Source organism: Acomys russatus, chromosome 31 (assembly GCF_903995435.1).
Source record: "Acomys russatus chromosome 31, mAcoRus1.1, whole genome shotgun sequence".
Lineage (NCBI taxonomy): Eukaryota > Metazoa > Chordata > Mammalia > Rodentia > Muridae > Acomys > Acomys russatus.
This window is the reverse complement of record NC_067167.1, coordinates 12,127,350-12,149,764: the sequence shown is the minus strand read 5'-3', so window position 1 is coordinate 12,149,764 and position 22,415 is coordinate 12,127,350. Positions and strand designations below refer to the sequence as shown.

Here is a 22,415-nt window from a genome sequence, read left to right as displayed (position 1 = left end):
CAATTATAATCCATAGAATTTTTTAAATTTGGATATATATTTCCCACATCACCTATGAATAATGATAATTCTATATTTCTATATTTTCCTTTCTGATCATTCTTGCTTCACTGCACTAAAAACCATTCATATAATGCCGGCAAGGGCCTCTTCCTCCCGACAGGAAAGTGACATTATTCCTTATCCTGCTGTTACTAGTGATATCTGCTACGTTTTTATATATTTCTCAGATTAAAGAAATGTTCTTAGATATCTATGTTTCTGAGAGTCATTACTTTCACCTAATGGGCCGATTTTCTTCGCCGTGCAGGCCTTTCATCATTGTCATTGTGTGTCAGTCAGTGAGCCAGCATTATTTAGCACCTGACAAATCCCCCTCTGTGCATAAACTGCTGTGGTGTGTATGTTGAAAAGACAAATGTAACGAGGCCTCCACACCTACTCTCACAAAGCCCAGTATAATAAAGGGAAAAGAGAGACAAAGCCACAAAGGTAGATAAGATTTATTGTGTGTTTCTCAGCAACAGTGGAAGCTACCGCATGAGGCCGTGCAATCGTGTGTCTCTGAGGTAGGGCACATTTGAGCTCCACCTGAAAAAAAGAATCACGGTTCATCCGTTTATCACTAGAGACCTTAAGTGTATGTTTAACTCACAAGCCCATACATCAAGTGTGGCCAGAGCAAATGGTTGTTTTGTCTTGTTTTTTTCAAACTCTGAGGCATGATGGATATTTGAACTTGAAGCTTAGAGATCCCCATAGAAGAACGACTACAGTCTTTGAATGGCATGGAGCAGAGTAGGCCGTGAGAGTCTTCTGAGGCATTTCTTATAGGGAGATGATTTGGCCCAGAACCAACAGTTGGTTCAGACGGATAGCAGTCCAGTGAAAGTCAGGAGAGATGACAGAGACAGTTGGGAAGCCAGAGTGTGAACTCAAGTAGGGACAGGAGAAAAGAGGGAGGAGTGGGAGACGTCATCAGGTATCACTGATGGCTTGGAGTCCAGTGGTTCTGAAGACTAAGCTAGCAGAGATCTAGTTTCTACCCAGGAGGACCATGAACAGAAAGAATATGGGGCGGGGGGGGGGGAAACATCATATGAGGGGTGTGCCACTTCAGTGTATCTTAAGTATTATGTGAGGAGATGTTTTGGAAATACGCAAATATCCTATTTTCAATGTTCCACCCACTCATTTTAGTATTCCATGTGAAGTTTAATTAATGATGACTTCCTGTTCCCTCCATCCCTTCTACGTTTATTAATTAAATTCTGCCCTGAAGAAGATCCACCCTTCATTCCCCATGTGTTTTCAGTTTAAATTCGTTAGCATCATGTTGATATGCCTTGGACAGTCTTTGGGTTGTGGTCCAGTGCTGCTATTGACTTGGACAATCTTTGGGTTGTGGTCCAGTGCTGCTATGACTTGGACAATCTTTGGGTTGTGGTCCAGTGCTGCTATGACTTGGACAATCTTTGGGTTGTGGTCCAGTGCTGCTATTGACTTGGACAATCTTTGGGTTGTGGTCCAGTGCTGCTATGACTTGGACAATCTTTGGGTTGTGGTCCAGTGCTGCTATGACTTGGACAATCTTTGGGTTGTGGTCCAGTGCTGCTATTGACTTGGACAATCTTTGGGTTGTGGTCCAGTGCTGCTATGACTTGGACAATCTTTGGGTTGTGGTCCAGTGCTGCTATGACTTGGACAGTCTTTGGGTTGTGATCCAGTGCTGCTATTGATTTGGACAGTCTTTGGGTTGTGGTCCAGTGCTGCTACTGACTTGGACAATCTTTGGGTTGTGGTCCAGTGCTGCTATGACTTGGACAATCTTTGGGTTGTGGTCCAGTGCTGCTATGACTTGGACAATCTTTGGGTTGTGGTCCAGTGCTGCTATGACTTGGACAGTCTTTGGGTTGTGGTCCAGTGTTGCTATTGACTTGGATAGTCTTTGGGTTGTGGTCCAGTGCTGCTATGACTTGGACAATCTCTCGGTTGTGGTCTAGTGCTGCTATGACTTGGACAGTCTTTGGGTTGTGGTCCAGTGCTGCTACTGACTTGGACAATCTTTGGGTTGTGGTCCAGTGCTGCTATGACTTGGACAATCTCTTGGTTGTGGTCCAGTGCTGCCATGGCTTTGCTGTGCTCATTATTCCAGCATCAGCTGTTGACAGCACCTGTACATTTGTTCTGTTGATGCTCTTCCCACCCCTTATCATTTGTTGACCATTTATCACATCCTAAGACAATCCAGTCTCCTTGTGGCTTTCCCACCTCAACCCACAATCATGCTTTCTGCCAAGAAGCCCTGGAGCTAGTGAATGGCATTTAGAAAGTATTGGGGTCTGAGGTAAACTTACTGCCCCTCAGAGTCCATTGCTCTCTAGGCCAGGAAATACCTCTTGTCTGTCCTTATGGCCATCTTTTTATAGATAGGTTCCTTCAGTTTATGACTCTTAAATGATTGGGGAAAGTGATTTGACACAAGGACACATTTGGATTTACTGTCTCTGTGAAACTGCAGTGGGGAACTAACATTGTGCATTGTCTTCCTTTCCCTCCCTAGTCCTTCAGTTCGGATTCACAACTATCTTTGTGGCAGCTTTTCCCCTAGCACCACTTCTGGCCTTACTGAATAACATCATTGAAATCCGACTTGATGCTTATAAGTTTGTTACGCAGTGGAGAAGGCCTTTGGCTTCGAGGGCCAAAGACATAGGTAAGTTGGGTTCAGGTATCCTTTTTTGGAGATATGACACATCTTTTAGGTGAGAATTAAAAGCCTGCCTGATGTGGTGGCACACACCTTTGATCCCAGAATTGGTGGTAGGTGGATCTATGTGAGTTCAAAGCCAGCTTGGTCTACATAGTGAGTTCCAGGACCACTATGGCTTCACAGTGAGACCCTATACATACATACATACATACATACATATATACACACACATACATGCATAAACATACATACATACATACATACATACTAAAAAATAAAAGCCATACACTTTAGGAATCCTCAAAGTTTGTATAAGATGATTCAACTGATTTTTGAGGGGGAAAAAAACTACGTCAGTTTTAAATAATATTAAACAAGAAATAAAAAGCCAACTAATATATTGCTTTAGATTTCCAGTGGGTTTTTTTTTTTTTAATTTGTGCTTAAATTGATCCTTAGTTTGGTTATTCCTACTATAAGACTTTACAATCTAAAATTTTGATTCATTTTTTAAAACAGATTTTCTATTTGCCTCTTCTTCCCTCTCTCCCCCCACTATGCCCCTCCTCCTTTTCTCGATGTTTTCCTGACTCATGTGAAGCAAAACCTGGTTTCTCTAGTGGCAGAAATGGGCTTTGATTTTTGACTAGAGGTACTGAGCTGAGTTTGATGCAGCGATCTTGAGAGCTGCTGAGATGCGGACTGTATGATACATGTCTGTATCCAGTGCTGAGGACAGGCTGGCTGGCAGCAGCCAGGGAGTACGGCTGGGAACTGGATGCAGACATCTTGCTCAGAGGAGCCTCTTACCCTCCCAATGGGCATTGGCTTGGGACAGTCTGTGAAAGGGAGCAGAAGGGACCTGGTCACAACCACTGAAGAGCTTCCAGACTATTAGTGGCTTGACACTGTGTGGCGATCTCAGCAGATGGCACACAAGTGGCTCGGTGGCCAGAATTCTTTGACTTATGTCTGACACTGACCATAAGCCATGAGTACATTAGCATGTTCATGGAATGACAGAAATTCCTTCAATTCTAAACTGTTAGGAAACACAAATGATGACCCCCTGTTGCCAGAGGCATTCGGAAAGATGAAAAGATACATGAAAAGGACGTTCACGGGTGGGATAACCTTGTTGTTTTTATTCTTGCTAATACGACATTTCTACTTGAATAGGGATCTGGTATGGAATTCTTGAAGGCATTGGAATCCTCTCTGTTATTACGAATGCATTTGTCATAGCGATAACATCTGACTTTATCCCTCGCTTGGTATATGCTTATAAATATGGACCTTGTGCGGGCCAAGGAGAAGCCGGGCAAAAGTAAGTGCTGTAAAGCAATTTTGAAACTTCTGCTTCTTAGCCATTGTGTGGTGCCTGACACACAGAGAGGTTTTTATACTGGAGCATGTGACACACAAGCCCAGGCAAGGCCAGTGGTAGGGGAAGTGGAAAAGTATATCATTACGCTTGCAGCCAAAGAAAACACGTCCCATTTACCAAAGGGTTGGTGCTCAAACAAGTCGGACGAGTCTCGGATGGAATCTAGTGTGAGAGTAGCAGTTACATTTTTTTCCTCCCCTCTCACTCCTGCCAACTCCAAATTCAGAAATGTGTAAGACCTAATGTGTGTAACAACAACAACAACAACAACAAAAAAAAAAAAAACCAGCACGGGACCTAGTATAATGTGCAGTTATGGAAATGTTGTGACTTTATAAAAAGAGAAATGCTACTTGAGAGTCACACTGTCATGGTAAGGAGACTGCAAATTTTACATGAGGACTACAAACCCTATACCTAAGATTCAAAAGATACTCAGTAAATATCTGTGTAGCGTGAGGATTATTTTTTCCCTAGCTATGATCAGACTGGTGTCTATATTTTGCCAGTCAAATTAAGACACACACCTATGTTCTGAGGTTCAGACTAGAACATATGTCGTCAGATAAAACAGCATCATTAGAACAAGACACCTCGCTTTGATTTCTGGACTTAGCCAAAAGTCTTGGCATATTAACAGTCCCTAAAGTCACAATAATAATCTAACTCTGATCGTGGTGTTTAGATGCCTACCTAAGGACTTTGAAGCCTGGAAAATCATGTTGATTAATAAAAGAAATCCTGTTTCCTGTGTACAGTCTGAGCCAAATTAATTTGCTCCCTCAGCCACTGTAGGCAAATGGAGCGACTCACCTGAGCCAAGCAAACCTGGTCAGGATCCAGTTTCAGCATTAATCCCACACAAATGCACTAAGGCATGGATGATTGAGGGCTGTGATAAAGGTCACAATGTGGTCATCTGAAGAGGCTCCTATGATGTCTTCTACTGTAATAACCTTGGGGCCATTAAACACTAATTGTCTAGAAACTTCAAGGGAGCCTAGAACAGAAATTTAAAGTCTTGGATTATCACGCCCGGCCATTGCTTCCTAATGACAGTCACTGTCGACTGTCTCTGCTTGACTTGGCCTGAAAAAGCTTCCCTTCATTACAGCCACTTTCAGATACACTCTGCGTTTGTGTCTCAGAATGTCCCAGAGTAGGGACATGTGTCCTCACTCTGGAGAGCGGAGGACTGTTAAAGTGGCCTACACCAAGGTAGAGTCACACCATACAGACCTCTCTATTCTTAGCTCCAGGACTCCAAGTGGCTCTTTGGCTCATCTCACTGTAAAGCCTCCTGAATTTAAGCCTCAATAAGTATTTTGATCCTTCCCCAGGTCCACTTATGGTGGGACCTGCAATTGGCTTTTGGAGACTCAAAATGAATGGAGAACAGATTTATTGAGTTGATGGTGAAGCAAAGATTTAGACTCCTAGCAGCTTTCCAGTCTTTAAGCAATGTTCACAGTGATTAGAATTACCTACTGTGCCTTGGTTCCATTTTATTAGACTGTCTGTCCAGCTCTGGGCATTTTCTTTGCAAACTTTTATGAGCCATCTGCCAATTTCCACGTTATACTTCTTGTCTCTAATCCACAGGCCATTATTCTTGTTTGTGGTGTGTGTGTGTGTGTGTGTGTGTGTGTGTGTGTGTGTGTGTGTGTGTGTGTGTGTGATGTGTGTGGTGTATGTGTGCAGTGTGTGTGTGCATGTGCATGGTGTGGTATATAGTGTGTAGTGTGCATGTGTGTATGTGCTGTGTGTATATGCGTATGGGGTGTGTGGTGTGGTGTGTGTGTGTGTATGTGTGTGTGTGTGTGTGTGTTCCTTCATGAGTTCTATCTCTGTGATCACAGGTACCCTATTACTTTACAGTGATTTTTTTTTTCTTCTTTTCTGTTACCATTGTTTTCTTCTTTCTCTTTGTCTTCTGTGTCCTCTGCTCTTTTTTCCATTTGGAAGTGTTCTAGAAAAAAAAAAAAAACTCAAGTAGTAGAAGCCCGTAAAGTCTTAGAAAGTCATAAACTTCTGCAAGGCTGTGTGCAGCAGTGGCCAAATCCCACTCCTGATTTGAACCAGCTGTAGAGAGGACACATTTCTGTTTCAATTGAACCTAAGTCAAAAGTTCTCTATCCAGGACCAGCATTGTGCCCCTCCATAGCTCTGTGTTACGTCCGCGCCTCCCCTTTTCTGTTGGGTGAGCTTACCTTGGCTCCTCCATGGAGGACAGTTTCACTCATGTGCCTTGGGCCCTTTGGTTCTCATGACCCTCGTCCACGTGATGGCACATTTGGCTCTGCCTAATGCTATTGCTGGCTCTCCTGTAGGCGCTGCCCACGTCTCTCCTATTGGTGCTGTTCCCAGGCAGACTGCAGACTGCTTAAAAATAAGGATCACATCTTTCATGTCCATGAAAAGTAGAACCACTCCCCTGTTGTGGGCACCCAGTAGTCAGGTGTTCAAGGACGCTGGTAGGAAGACAATCTGTCTTAGCAGGTCTGTCACAAAATAAAGAAATGATTGAAGGCAACATCTTCTACTCATCGCAGTGCACAAAACTCTCTCAAGGGTTTCACCTTTCCTCTTTGTGCGCTCTTCCCCATCTTCTGTGGCTGAGGTTTACACTGTTGATTGTTTGGTGAAGAATCCAGCTCCTCTTCTGGGGTGAGGCCACCTCCTCTTCTGGGGTATCTTTACATGAGGTCTTTAGAAAAGAACTTGGGAAACTTTGGGCAAGCATTAAGATTCGGGATCATGGTAAGGACACAGAATGTTCTTGGCCTCTGAACTACCATGTGACATATACATTTTAAAAAATGCCCTTGGTTGGTTACTAAATCAAAGCTGCTTTTCCACAGAAGCAGCGATGTCATAAAGGGCTGGAGCTTTGATCAAGTACCCTGTTCATTCAAGGGGTTAGGCACAAGTGTATCTTAATGAATAATAGAGAATATAATTGTGTAAATCTTACAATCACTTTCTCCATAAAACACATTTGTCTTTAAGTACATAAACCCATTCTTACTTCTCATGGCATTTGCAACCTTTGATTTCTACGGCCAGGTGTTAGTGTCACAATGCCTAACACCTCAGAGGCAAATTTTATAGCTGATTCAAAGACATTCAGCAGCGAGTTTGATCTGAAATCGACAAAACCTGAAAATCAACTTCTGGTTCTGCTCTTCCTCCTAGTTCTGATGACAGTGATCATACAGTGTCCCTGTCCTGTGCATTAAGGAATTACAGACAACACGCAACTGATATTCTCAAAGGACAATTCTTACTGTGAAAGGCATGAGATAAGCCAGTGTCCTGGTCCAAACAATGCCTTTTAAGAGAGATTTTCTAAGTCTCCTTACTTGGAAATGCTTTCAGAGGCATCTACTTGTCCTTTAACAAGTCTTTATTTGCCTGCTCCTTTTTTTCCAGTGGCACCCCTCATTTTTCTCTTGTTACCCGGATAGCTTCGCCTTCACTCTCCTTTCTCTAGAAATGGCGGTGGGTATGCAGAGCCTATGCCAGCAAACTGAGCGATAGGCATGGCATCTCCTTGCCTTTGGTGGCCCTTCAACTGTGACAGTAAGCCACTGAGTGGAAGAATAGACATCACTGGCTAAACGGTAGCTGAGCCAGAAAATGTGAAATTCCATTGCCCTAAATTCATGACAGACTCAACTATTTGATATGACAGTAATAGGATTTTGCCACTGTGAAAAGAATCAGGGAGCTGAGTCCCAGCACTTGAGGAAGCAGAGGCGGATGGAATGCTGTGAGTTTGAGGCCAGCGTGGTCTACAAAGCAAGTCCAGGACAGTCAAAACTACACAGAGAAACTTTGTCTCAGAAAAAACAAAAGAGAGAGAGAAAGAGAGAGAGAGAGAGAGAGAGAGAGAGAGAGAGAGAGAGAGAGAGAGAGAATGAATGAATGAATGAATGAATGAATGAATGAATGAATGAATAAGGAACTATCTGAACAGTTTGGTATTAGCGGTCCTTTTGAGATGATATTGAAAAATAACAATACGTATATATACTAGGTCTGGTTTTGGTTCTGTGTTAGTGTGAGTAACCGGCCAATGGAGACACATTTTCAACATGGGTTTGTGCCTGCCATTACATACATATGCTTAGCAAATCGGTTCCCAGACTTATTCTCTTTATTTCTTTGGGTAAAAGATGGAAGATCTTGCTCATAAGACAGGTGTTTTAACTTGAATTTAGAGTTTGCCAATGGAAATTTTAAACAGAACCAACAGACAACAGCTTTAATCTCCACAAAGCTTTGGAGCTGCTTTGTGTGATAAGAGTTCAGGTGGTGGTATGAATATTCACTCCATGTCAGTACTAGGCTGGCTCTTGCCAGTTCCCCGACCACTGCTTAGTTCCTAAGCTGACTACTAAGTTCTGTGTGTCAAACCACTGGATCCATCACCCTGCAACAAGCAACAATCACCATGCTGCTAGCACGCCTTCATAGCATGTTCTAGATGGTTCACGCAGTCATCATTTCAAGCAGAAGTAGGGAGGACTGAAGGGTGTTACACACCTAACTGACCATGTGTTTAACCCACGAGTGTCTGGACAAACAGTCCTTTAAGCTCGGCTCTTTTTTTTTTTTTTTTTTTTTTTTTTTTTTTTTGGTAAAGGTAGCGATGAGGTAGCGATGAGGGCAGTGGTTCATCCTGGGCGTGATATAAAAGAGCCACGTACTTTCAGAATCGCCTGTGTCATCGTTTTGGCTTAAGATTTAGTAGCTTAGGATAATCACATCAGACTCAATAAGGAAGAAAGTCTGGAGAGCACATTTTGTTCATTCCGTGATATGTGTTGACCTGTAAAATACAAGGCACGCATAAAATAAATAACCACCAACTCACTTTTGTTGGCTACTGGCTAAATATAATATTATATGCTTTGCCTACACAATGTCATTTAATCTCTAAATGAATCTATGTGGTGGACATTTTTTTTTCCACTTAAACAATTACATATGTTGGAGATAGTGAGATGACATGGCAGATAAAGGAGTTTGCTACACAAGCCTTTCAACCTGAGTTCAATCTCCTAAATCTATGTATACATGGAAGGAGAGGACTGACCTCACAAAGTTGTCCTCTGACCTCCTCAGATGCACCATGGCACGTGTGTGTCAAATACACGTATCATTCTGTCTGTCTGTCTGTCTGTCTGTCTGTCTGTCTGTCTCTCTCTCTCTCTCTCTCTCTCACACACACACACACAAACACACACACACACAGTAATATCAATGATGATGAATACATTACTTTGAGTTGAGGATTATATAAGGTGAATACGAAGAAAGCACAGTAATATAAAGAGAAACTGACAGAGTGGTTGTTAGAATTACTCACTCTCTATTCATTCAGTTCAGAAAGATCAATAGAATCTCTGGCTCGTAATTTCCCTCCTACCAAGTCAACTAAACTCCATGTGTCTGGATTTCAACAGTATCTAAGGCTGCTAGATCCTAAAATAAAAACTTAAGGCATCCGCTCTACTCCCACCATCCTACAGTTCAAGGGAAAAGACATATGTATGCAGCCGACACTGGTACAAGCTCGAGGATAACCCTGACCTAAGTATAGTAGCACTTCAAGGAGAAGGGGTGAGTCATGCTGACTCAGGGCGAGGAAGTCTTCTCGGAATAGATGGTGCTTTGAGTTGATCGCTGAAGGATAAGTAATATTTATGCTTCTGAACAAAGGAGTATAGATTCCAAAGGGAAAGGAAACCTATGCCTCTGATGCACTCGTGGCGTGATGTGGCCATAGAGGGAGATGTGAGTTGAAGAAGAGGCGTTGGCGAGCTCGGGGTGAAGGGCATAACCACTGTTGTGTTGTACAGTCTGCGTTCTCTTTCAGGTGCATGGTTGGCTATGTGAATGCCAGCTTGTCCGTGTTCCGGATCTCTGACTTTGAAAATCGGTCTGAGCCAGAATCTGATGGCAGTGAGTTCTCAGGAACTCCTCTCAAGTACTGCAGGTGAGCAAGGAGCTCAGCGTGCTTTCTGCTAAGCTCATCTGGCTCTAGCATAGAAAGGTTTTGCCGATAGGCCTCCTGCATGAGTTTGTTTAAAGCAGTGGTTCTCATAATCAGAGTACATTATATGAAAGAATTCTATTTTCAGTAAAAGAAAAAAAATACCCAGTGCTTGGGAAGAAAATGTCTTAAAATTGAGTATATGTATGATTATTGTACTAACTGGGTTCTTGCAGACAGGGGTAAATATAATTTATGTTCCTTGTGCAGAAAACCATGATTTGGAGAGAATAAAGGCAATTAAGGACTTTATGGAACATGTTATACCAGCAATATAAATTATGTTGTTTTTGCTTAATTGTAAATAAAATTTAAATAACAAAAGTTAAAGTGTTTCTCAATCCTGATGGAATTAAAATCACCTGGTGATTTTTTTCTATTAAGTGGGTTTATATTTTGAGAATTTCACGCAATATAATTTGGTTATATTCACTCCCTTCCTTACTCACCCTCTTTTCTCTTTCCACCCAGTTTTGTTTCCTCTTCCTCCTCCTCCTCCTTCTCCTCCTTCTTCTTCGCTCATTAAGTCCAATGTGTGCTGCCCATATGCCCTTGGATCCATGGCCTTCCACTGCCGTGTGGTCCACCATACCCCAGGGGAGCCACACCTTAAAAGGAAACTGACTATCCTTCCAGGAGATATCAGTTGCCAGTAGCTTCTCACTTAAGGGTTGGACTTCATGCTCACTTCCCTTATCCATGATGGTATTTTGTCCTGCTTGGGTGTCCATAGGGCCATCATAACCACTGTGATTTCATGTGTGCAACTGCCTGGCTCTGTCCAGAAAACAGGTTTCCTCATAGCTATCCACCACCTCTGGTTCTCACATTCTTTCCACCCTGACTACCATGATCCCTGAACTTTGCGGGGAGGAGTATAATATATAAATATCCCTGGGGCTGGAGAGATGGCTCAGAGGTTAAGAGCACTGGCTATGCTTCCAAAGGTCCTGAGTTCAATTCCCAGCAACCACATGGTGGCTCCCAACCATCTATAATGAGATCTGGTGCCTGCCTCTGGCATACAGGAGTACATGCAGGCAGAGCACTGTGTACATAACAAATAAAAAAATCTTTAAAAAAAAAATATATATATATATATATCCCACTTAGGATGGGGCATTCTACAGTATCTTATTTTCTGAATCATGACAAATTGTGAATCTCTATATTAATCACTATCTGCTGCTGCAAAAAAAAGAAACTTCTCTTATCAGGACTGAGAAATGCAAAAATCTCTGGGTATCAGTTTAACAATATCCCTATTTAGCAGAAAAATAGTAGCAGGTTCTCCTCTAGGGCCTAAGACCTATCTAGCCACTGGTTCTTGGCCATATAACAATAATGCCATCATGAATTTCAACTTGTGTAACAGGCCTTAATTCCAATCAGAAAGTGGTTAGCTAACTCCCATGACGCTTCTACCTCTGTTGTCCCAATGTGCATGGACTGTAGTTCACGGAGTTCACAGCTGGATAGGAGCGATGATTTGGCATGGCTCCTCTCAGCACCGCTGGGATGAAGTGAGTACCGCTTGGCTTATCCACGCTGTATGACTCAAGCGTTTGGTGTCTTCAGCAATAGTGCCTTACTGTCAAGTTCTGGAGGGTAAGCAAGTGCGTTGGTGGCAGCCTCTAATGTTTGAGCGTCTGTGGGACCTCAGTGAGGCTAACAACTCTAAAGAGGGTAACTCAGACCTGGTACTGGGCTTTCTATTTGTTAGACTGCGGTGCCTGACAAGGATGTTGTTGCCCCCCCCCCAATTCACTAACACGAAAGACCCCTCAAATATTTATATAGAAACCCACTTCTGTAGAGTTCCCTGAAGCGCGCACACATACACATATGTAAAAGAGTTAAAATGGATTCAGCTGGAGGATTGTAAATCCTCCTGTTGTTCAGACTGTGACCGCCCCCCCCCCCCCCCCACCCCAGCCCCAACCGACTCACGGCTTGGGACGGAACCCCAGGTGATTCGGCTGACAGCCATTGAGGGCACTTTGGCCTTGTTCCACCTCTCTCTACCTCTCACCCATACTGTGTACTCTGGGGCTCCCAAAAGCCCCCCTGAGAGATGAGCAGAGTCCTAGTCGGCTTGTTCCTCAGCAGCGCATGTTCATGTCCTCGCTCTCTCTGAAAGGAAACTAAGCAATGCCTCTGAGAACGTGTGCAATAACACGTATGAAGAATCCATTTGAGGACATGCTGTGTGTTCAGCATTATTACTTTGCCTAATAACAACAACAACAACAACAACAACAATAATAATAATAACCACCTTCTATGGCAGACAGTATTGACCTACCTGGCAGATGAAAGGTCTCCTAACTTTCATGGTACCATTTTACTAAGAAGCTTCATTAGCAGGGGTACCGTGAGGGCACGGCTGTGGCATTCATTCCCGTGTGTCACACCGGCCTGGAAAGGACGCTGTGGGTAGAGTGTAACGGTGAGGCTCAGCGCAGTTTCCTCTGGCATCAGTGAACAGCACCCATGGGTAGCAATTTTCAGCTGTCTGTGAGCCACAATATCATAGTCCTTCCTTTATATTGGCCTCTTAATGATGCGCCGTGAAATAACACGTTTGTCCATTGTCTTTCCTTCACCTCTCATTATTTTTTTTCTTTTTCTTTCTTTCTTTCTTTCTTTCTTTCTTTTTTTTTTTTTTTTCAGAGAAATGAGTATAGGCATAAAAACTAGATGTTGATACCTGACATCTCAAATTATTTGCTTAGTCCCAGAATAATATGCCAGCCCCAGTACCTCAGAAACTCATCTGACCTGTGAGGCCAAGTGACTCTATGCTTACCATGTAAGCAACAGACATGAAAACCCAGTGACCTATGCGTGCTCAACTCCAAGAAGACCAAAGATCATGTGAGAGGCCAGGTAGACCTCGCTGCTAGGTGGCAACCACATCCTATTCCCCTCTGAGACCCAAACTAACTACCAAAGTCCCATTAACTTGTTTATACTGATGGAGACATCATAGGATGCTACAACGGGATCTTGCTGAAGTCTTCGGGGTAGGGTGAGATGCAAGCAAGCGATGGTACTTGTCGTTTCTTAGAGTCTCTAGTGTATTTTCAAACATCATGAATAAAAATCACTGAGTATGCACTGTTCCATGTTTCTTTAGTCTAAAGAAAAAAAATAAAAATTAGATGATAAATTTTAATTTAAAAACCGTTTCGTAAACTGGGGTTGTAGGACAGGTGTTGGAGTTCCTGCCTTGCATGGATGAAACCCTGAGTTCATCCTCCAGCAACACAAAAACTAGGCTAGTGACAAGCACTTAGAACCCCAGCACTATGAAGGTGGAGGCAAAAGAATCAGAAGTTCAAGGTCATCCTTGGTTATGTACTGAGGTGGAAGCCAACCTATATGGAAAAAAATAGATAAAAATGTTTGTTTCTAAAACCTTTTTGTTATTTAAAAGTAATAAATATACTTTAATATAAAATAAATGATAAATACAATTTATTATATATCATTTAATATATTTTATATAATATTGTATACATATGTTATTATGTAATAGATATAATATTTGATATATTATAAATGTGTAATAACATAGTATAGTATTACAATAATATATTATATAAATAAATAATAATGAAGATAAAGTACAGAACACTTTTCATCTTTTGTTCCCTGTTTTATAAGTCCAGCTGTCCTACATAATAAAATAAAAGTATCTTTCACAATTACTAACATAAATGAGATGGATACCTTCAGTCACTGTTTAATATTTTTTATTTTCTCTGAAATAATATTTTCTGTTTCTTCAATGCTTTCAACTGTAAGAAAAATACATAATCACATGTGTAAAATACATACATGCATTCATCATGGAAAAGGCAATGTTAGAATTCTTTATTCAGTCATGTGCCAGGTGATGGCCTGAGTTGGCTCTCGGCCTGAAAACATCTGAACAGACTGTTACATTTTTAAAGCATCTTCTCAGGTGGATCAGTGACCTGGAAAAAAGTGGCTCCCTAAAGCCAAAACAAAGTGGATCAGGAGCCAAGAGTATGCAAGAGTATTACAACCAAACGTTTACCCAAAGATAATGTGCTGATCTAGGTAGATTTAAGCTTTAAAAAAAAAAAAAAAAAAAAAAAAAAAAAAAAAAAAAAGGCTTTTTGTGTATCAGAAAGTTGGAAGTAAATAGAGAATTGACAAGCCTATGAGTAATTCTAAACACATGCTGCATAAAAAACTATAATATAGTCACATTATAATATGGTCTATTGTACAGTAGAGAAATAAACAAGTTACAGTCAATATAACAGTAAATTAAAAAGCGAACTTCAGAAGACTATAAGATGTAATACACTGTGAGGGTTAGAGAGATAGCTCAATAGTAAAAAAAAAAAAAAATTATATATATACTGCTCAGGAAGAGGACCCAAGTTTGGTTCTCAGTACTCACACTGGGTACCTCACAAGCACCTAGAACTCAGTCTCTTGTGGATGTGATGCCCTTTATGGACTCTGTGCACTCCTGCACTCACACATGTACATTTACACACACACACACACACACACACACACACACACACACTTAAAGCCAGGTGTGGTGGTGCATGCCTTTAATCCCAGCACTCAAGGAGGCAGAGGCAGTTGGATAGCTGTGAGTTCGAGGCCAACCTGGTCTACAAAGTGAGTCCAAGACAACCAAGGCTACACAGAGAAATCCTGTCCTGAGTAAACCAAACCAAACCAACAACAAAACAAACCCCAGAATAAATCTTTCTTAAAGGTATAAAATCCTTGCATGAAGGTCAAAAGCAAACAAAAGTAGATAGTGTAATATCTTCATAAATGAATAAACAGATATAGGTATTATTTTCTTTTCTGTTGCTGAGATGAAATATAATTACAAAAAGTAACTTATAAAAGAGTTCATTTTGGCTTTTGGTTCCAGAAGGAAAGTCCGTATGGCAGCAAGGAATGGCAGCAGACAATGAGAGCTAGGAAATGGCTCATACACAGGAACCAGAGGGAGCAATCAGAAAGTGGGACAAGGCCACAAACCCTCAAAGCCCATCCCCAGTGACATACTGCCTCCAGCAGGACTACACCTCCTAAAGGTTCCATAACCTTCCAGCACAATGAGACCAACTGGGGCCAGATGTTCACACAAGTGTACAAACTTTTAGTCCTGAAAAAAAGTTCTTCCTGGAATCCCAGGCATAATTTTTGGACCTATGCTAGACTCAGAAGTATAATCACATATTCAACAGTATAATTTTCTTTTTCTTTCTTTCTTTCTTTCTTGTTCTTTTTTGGTTTGGTTGGTTGGTTGGTTGGTTTTTCATATTTTTAAAAAAGATTTGCTTATTTATTATTTATACAGTATTCTGCATGCATGTGTGCTTGCAGGCCAGAAGAGGGTACCAGATCTCATTATAGATGGTTGTGAGCCACCATGGTGGTTGCTGGGAATTGAACCCCAAAAAGTAGCCAGTGCTCTAACCTCTGAGCCATCTCTCCAGGCCTCCTCTTCCTCCTCCTCCTCTTGTTCTTCTTGTTCTTCTTCTTGTTCTTCTTCTTGTTCTTCTTCTTGTTCTTCTTGTTCTTGTTCTTCTTGTTCTTGTTCTTCTTGTTCTTCTTGTTCTTCTTGTTCTTCTTGTTCTTCTTCTTCTTCTTCTTCTTGTTCTTCTTCTTCTTGTTCTTCTTCTTGTTCTTGTTCTTGTTCTTCTTCTTCTTCTTCTTCTTCTTCTTCTTCTTCTTCTTCTTCTTCTTCTTCTTCTTCTTCTTCTTCTTCTTCTTCTTCTTCTGTGTTTCAAGACCTAGTTTCTCTGTGTAGCCTTGGCTGTCCTGGACTCACTTTGTAGACCAGGCTGGCCTTGAACTCACAAAAATCTACCTGCCTCTGCCTCCCCAAATGCTGGCATTACAGGTGTGTGCCACCCTGCCCAGCTGACAGTAAAAACTACAATGTTCTACCTGATCCCCATTACCACAGAGAGAACCAGCAATTTGGAAGCATCAAAGCATTCACTCAATTTCAGCACAAACTGCTCATTATCAGTATCATTCTAGTGATAAAATCTTCATGGCATATTCTCATATCACACACACCCAAAGACACTAATAATAATTAATATGATAGTTGTGATGATAATAATGGTGGCTGCTAATATTATTTCAGGTCCTTGCTATATTTCAAGAATAGCCTTCATAGCAACTTATCCTGGATCATCTGTAAATCAATACTGAACGTGGAGTTAGAGGGCAGGCTCCATCTTTCACACACACACGCACACACACACATACACACACACACACAAAAAAAAAAACCCTGAAAAATCAAAATTGTTATTCAGGCAAGAGAATTCTGTGCATCTCCACAGTAGAACTGTTCAAAGAACCAGCACATCCATATCACTCTAAAATGCATGCGAACATTATGACACTGGAGTCACTTTTCAACAGTGGCAGTAGTGATGGTGATGATAACAATGATTTGTGTAGACCAAAGTTCCCAGGCTGATGCCTGACCCCCGAACAGGTGTTCCACAAACATGCAGTTCAGTGTCAACTCAAACATTAGAGACTGACGATGGAGTAGGAGGGACTCATTCATGGCAAGCAGTAGAAATCCCATGTAATTTGATGTGCACAAAAAGAAATGTTCTGTTTTAGGCCATTGGGGACATCTAGAAGCTACACAAAGATTCCCTGATAATAACCAAGTGCTAAGAATTGGGCACAGTCAGCAGAATATTATCTCTGTTCCCCTTTATTCTGTTTTCACTCTCTAGCATATTCTTTCCTCCCTCTCTCCCTCCCTGCTACCTCATCTAATTTGTGGTACCTCCTAGCAGTTCTGTGAATTTAGTGGCAATTGATTTAATAACAGCTCTAACAGACATCCTGGAGAAGAGTCTTAGGAATCTTTTCTAAGCTGAGGTTGATGGAGAGGTCATTTCTACCCAACCACCATGGATGATTACCCAGAGAAGAAGAGATAGTCTTTTACCAAAAGAAAAGCAAAAAGAATGCTGGACAAACAAAGCAACAGATGTCTAGTATAGCGAAAGGGCTTGTTTTTCTTCAACATTTGTTCCCATGTATAAAGTGAAAATGGATGAGAATTTGAGGACCTGGAGAACTGGAGTTGGAATGCAACCTTCTTGTGTGTTTCTAGATATCGGGACTACCGGGACCCTCCTCACTCTTTGGCACCTTATGGCTACACACTGCAGTTCTGGCATGTCCTTGCAGCCCGGCTGGCTTTTATCATTGTGTTTGAGGTGAGTTTTCTCAAACAGTTGCTATAGTTCCTTTGGTATAACGAAGTCACTTGGAGTAATGACTAAATAAGTGATAGAGACCTTCGCCTCGAGACCTACTTTGTAAAGTAGCACGGCCATATAATGCAGCCTCTTTTTTTGTCTTTTCCCTTAGTTGGAATGTTCGAATTTTCCAAGAAATGTTTGAAAGTCTGTCAGTAACAAATCAGGACTCATAGGTCCTACATTTCACATTGTAGGACTGTGAGTTGTAGCCTTTAGGAGAAATGCAGTTTTCCCACCCCGACTTCCAGGGGTGCTGAGACTTCCTGTTTGTGATGGCCTTTCTCCAGGATTGTGAGGGTGTTCACTGGCCACCTGCAAGGCATTGAATTCCATGCTACACCCATTGCCTGTGTATGTGTATGTTTGTGTTTGTGTGTGTATATGTTTGTGTGTGTCTGTTTGTGTGTGTGTGTGTGTGTTATTTTTTTAAGGTTTCTTGGAAACCTCATATTGCCATGAATCCACTTACAGTGTCAATTCCATCTCTTGTCACATATATTGGAGTCACACTCTCGCAAACCAGAGATGCCTCTGTTTGGACTAGAAGTTTCTTAAAACTTGGAGACAATTCTATCATCGCTTTGCCCATCACTCCAGCCAGCCAGCCAAGGGAAGACGATAGTACATTCTTCTTTCCTGGAAATAAACTAATCGATGGCTAGGTCCCTCTTTTTTAAACATCTTTACTGTCTCTGGTTATTCGTGTAAGCATACATGCGTATGCCAATGTGAGTGTGGTCGAGGGCAACTTATTATATCTCTTCTCCTACCATGTGGTCCTGGGGGATGGCATTTGTCAGGCTTGCTGGCAACCGTCTTTACTCAGTGAGCCAACTCACTGCCCTCAGTCCCTTACTAAAGAAGATATGTTTTCTGTGTGTGGTCATGCACGCCTTTAATCCCAGCACTCAGGAGGTAGGGGCAGGAGGATCTCTGTGTTCTAGGTCAGCCTGGTCTACGTAGAGCTTTCTAGGCCCATGAGACTCTATCTCTACATAAATAGCAGGCAGATACACTTAACCCAACATGGTCTTAAGTTTTTTTTATACTAAGTAAGAAAATACCATGAAGATGGCTTGATGGCTACAGTGCTTGTGTGTGAACATGAGAGCCTGCATTTGGAAGCCCAGCACCAATGTAAAAGCTAGGTGAGGTGGGGCATGCCTTTGGTTCCAATCCGTAGAAAAGTAAAGACAGGCAGACTCCAGTAGCTCACTGACCAGCCACGCTAGGCCAAACAGTAAGCTCCAGTCTCACTGAGAGACCCTGTCAACCAAATCTAAGGTGAAATATTGTAGAGGAAGACTCCCAGCACTGGCCACTAGCCTCTGCATTCACACACACTAACAAGAACATCTGCAAACATGTGTGTGTGTGTGTGTGTGTGTATGTGTGTGTGTGTGTGTGTGTGTTTGCACTCCACCCCATACATTAAAAAGAATAAACAAATAAAGGTGACTTTAAACTAATAAGTGGCCTTTCATTTAGAACTTTCCATACCCTTTCTGTATATTGTTATTAATATTTAAAACACTAGAAGTACACAGAAACCCCTCTTGATTGGCATAATTTTGTTGCGGCTGTGTGTCGCCGAGTTTGTTTTACATTGATGAGGAATCCTTATCTCTCTCCTTCAGCGCAGCTTCATTGTGATAACGTAGTTTAGGATTATAAAGGCTCTTATCCACACTGTCATCTGGGTAACTCACCCATCACCAGGACGTAGACAGACATAAGTGACCGTGGTTCTAGATCTCCAGCTCCTCACTCACATTTCAGATAAACAATGTGTGGTGCTTTGCCAAAGGAAGAAGAACATTTCTTCCTGAGGTGACCATTTCCCCAGCCCCATGGGTGGCTCACTGGCAAGGTTTGTAAAGTATTTAGCAATTTACATAGCATGTTCAAACTAATTCTATTTTTCATAGTGCCATTTTACAGGTGAGTGGATTGAGGCCCTGGGGCTTTCTGTGGCCGATGCTCAGGTAGAAGTCATCCCAAAGCAATGGAAGCTGCTGAGCCAGGACTCGCTCCTGGACTTTCTATTTTCCTGGTCCTCTTTGCTTTGAGCATCTCTCCTCATCTGTCCCTCATCCCTGGTCATCCTTTCTACACAGTGTCAAGAAACCAAGCTCAGTTCTCACCAGCCTCGTCCCACTCTCCCCAATGTCCCAGAGGCACCATGTCCCAAGCACTCCTTCTGACTCTGTTGTGCTCTCTGTTGCGTTTTTTTTTTTTTTTAGCACCTCGTGTTTTGTATAAAGCACCTCATTTCCTATCTGATACCAGACCTCCCGAAAGATCTAAGGGATCGAATGAGGAGAGAGAAGTACTTGATCCAGGAGATGATGTACGAGGCTGAGCTGGAGCGCCTCCAGAAAGAACGGAAGGAGAGGAAGAAGAATGGAAAAGCACACCACAACGAGTGGCCGTGACCAGGTAGGCGACCAGTGTGGCCAGGAGGAAGCCACACCCAGGTCAGGTACTGAGCGGCTGCTTTAAGCACGCAGCAACAAAGCTAACAAGGGTCGAAGTAAGCTCCTTAGATGCTTCCGAAGCCCGCTCAGTTGTTCTAAACACTGCAGCTCGATCCTCCCTCCCACATGACCAAGCTACCTTTTCTTTCCCTATGAGGTGCTGGCCTGGAGTCAGGGTCTTTGCAAGTTGGCCCAGGTAAGAAAAAATTTCCCCTTCTGCTCCAGGCACACTGTTCCCTTTTTATCCCCAGTGCAAGTATCTAAGTCAGCATCACCCCTCTCCCATCGCAGACTTGCCTCTATCACACTCTCATTGCTTGATGCCACACCTTCTGAGAAGGTTTCCCAGACGTCTCAGCCCACTGAGACTTAACTCTTAAGCTCCCCTGGTCAGTACCATCGGCCCTGTGTGCTAAGAGATATAACTGATTTGTATTCTTCATTTGTGAGCCTCAAAAGTTGCCAGGCTGTCTCAACACAGTAGCGAGCGCACTGGGGAAATCTCTATGGGTTGTAACTCTAATTCTTCCAGCTAGTTAATGTTAGGCCCGTGGTACATACCCAATATGTGTACATTCAATTTATAAAAGTCCGATAGGTTGAAGCCGTGTGATTACATGGAAACTCAATAGAGCCCCTACACATCCCATCAAAATGCTCTGACACTTTCTATCAAGTCAGTTACTAGTCATATGTCCCTAGGTCACCCAACCTCTCTCTGAGCCTGTGTTTGCTCTGTGATGAGTTGTCTGGATGAGCCCTCAGTTCTCAAACTCCACGAGACTCATAGTATACAGGGAGAGGGGCTTTTGCCTTCTTGTGTTTCTCAATATTTTCTTCTTTATTTGAGCAAAAACTCTTGAGTTCTTTTTTTTTTTTTTTTTTTTTTTTCAACTTCTGCCTCCAAAGGAAAAATGTGATACAGAGAAAAAGAATTCTCCTGTTGGCTAATTGTAACAGATGTCTGCAGAAATGCATATGGTTGGTGGCAACTTTGTATCGGCCTCACTACGTGTCCACAGTCCCAAAGGTTATTAGGACTTTGACAAGAGGCTGAACTTGGAGGAAAAAAGATAGACCTAAATCCCGCAGGAATAAACATCTGAACTCCTGCCCTGTACTCGAGTTAAGATAAACTTAGGCTTCATGAGAATTGAAATAATTCTGCCATTTTCAGTATCTACTTTTTGGCTGTGACTGTGGGAAAACTACGAAACTTGTGTATAAGCCTACCTATTGAGCTGAGCTGATACACAGCTCGAAGGAGGCAGTGCACATGTGGCATTTACCAAGCTCTGACACACTATGAATACTCTCTAGCATTTGTGTTACGATTAAGCAGCATGGTATAGCCTGCGGGATTCCATATCTGCTTATCAAGTTCTCTCTGTGTGTGGTCTGGCACGTGGGCTTGGTTTCTGTGTGGGGGAAAGTAAAGAAGGGGGGAACAAGTGGAACTTCCGGGAATGAGACGATCTGGTTTTCACTTTCTGGGACTCTGGAGCATGGTCTGCCCTCCCAGCCCCAGACTTAATGTGATCCCTTCCTTGAGCCGCCTTTGGAGAAGAAAGGCTGAGTGTATCCAATGGCTTTGGGTGGGGTGGGAGGCAGACATCACCAGGGAGAACTGCTCCCCAAAAGTTCCAGTGGCTGGAGACCAAGGCACAAGTGCATGTCATTGCATTTATAGAGTGGGCTAGGCTGCAATGCAGGTGACCCATCCTGGGGGATTCTTGTGCCTTCACCGCGACATGCCGCTTTCTGCCTACTTCGCGTTTTTTATTTGAAAGCATGGTTTCTGTCTGTCGTTTTTGCCACAAGAGTCAGCAGCATTTGTATTACTTCAGATTGTCCTGACTCACTTGCTGTAAAGCAGACATGAAGTTTATCCTCCTCTTACTCCATTTGGGATTCCAAAATCCCTCAAACACCTTTGACACGTGGTAAGTACTCAAGCTATTGTGCACCGCGATATAGAGACGATCCTAATGTCTTTTCTCTTTCCAGGTGGCAGTTCATTTCCAGGCTAAAGACCTGAATTCTGTTTACTTCTCCGGGCAGTGCAAAAGCACATTCAAGCAAATGACTAGCAGTGCACCCGCAGTGCATGCTGCACACACCGCTGCGCAGCCGCAGACAGGGCGGCAGTGAGGTGAAGACCGAGGTGGAGTCCCGCTGTCCTGAGATCATGCCCGCAATCCAGCACACAATTGCTATCTATCCATAGACCATTCTTGACCAAGCAAGCATGCACGTTATGGGCAGTTACATTCTCAAGTTTTTAAAAACCAAGGGGGAACTTGTATACTGGGCCTGTTTTTTCAGCCTGTTTGCTACCTTTTTTGCATTCTATCCCATGTGAATTTTACAGACACTGGGCTAATAAAAAAGGGTATTTGGACACCTGGACACATTCTTAGAATGTCATCAAGTCCTAATTCTACGTCACCAAATGACACAGACA

The 22,415-nt window shown here is 42.5% G+C and overlaps 1 protein-coding gene across 1 annotated transcript in view; it reads left to right on the top strand.

Moving 5' to 3' along the window:
• Ano4 (anoctamin 4) overlaps positions 1–22,085 on the top strand; it is a 401,662-nt gene extending 379,577 nt beyond the window's left edge. The window contains exons 25-30 of the mRNA XM_051172646.1: positions 2,564–2,716; positions 3,893–4,040; positions 9,985–10,104; positions 17,324–17,429; positions 19,718–19,913; positions 21,959–22,085. Of these exons, the coding sequence (XP_051028603.1) occupies positions 2,564–2,716; positions 3,893–4,040; positions 9,985–10,104; positions 17,324–17,429; positions 19,718–19,909 (719 nt within the window). The 3' untranslated portion in view covers positions 19,910–19,913; positions 21,959–22,085. The remainder of the gene's footprint in view (positions 1–2,563; positions 2,717–3,892; positions 4,041–9,984; positions 10,105–17,323; positions 17,430–19,717; positions 19,914–21,958) is intronic.
• The last annotated feature ends 330 nt before the right edge of the window (positions 22,086–22,415 follow it).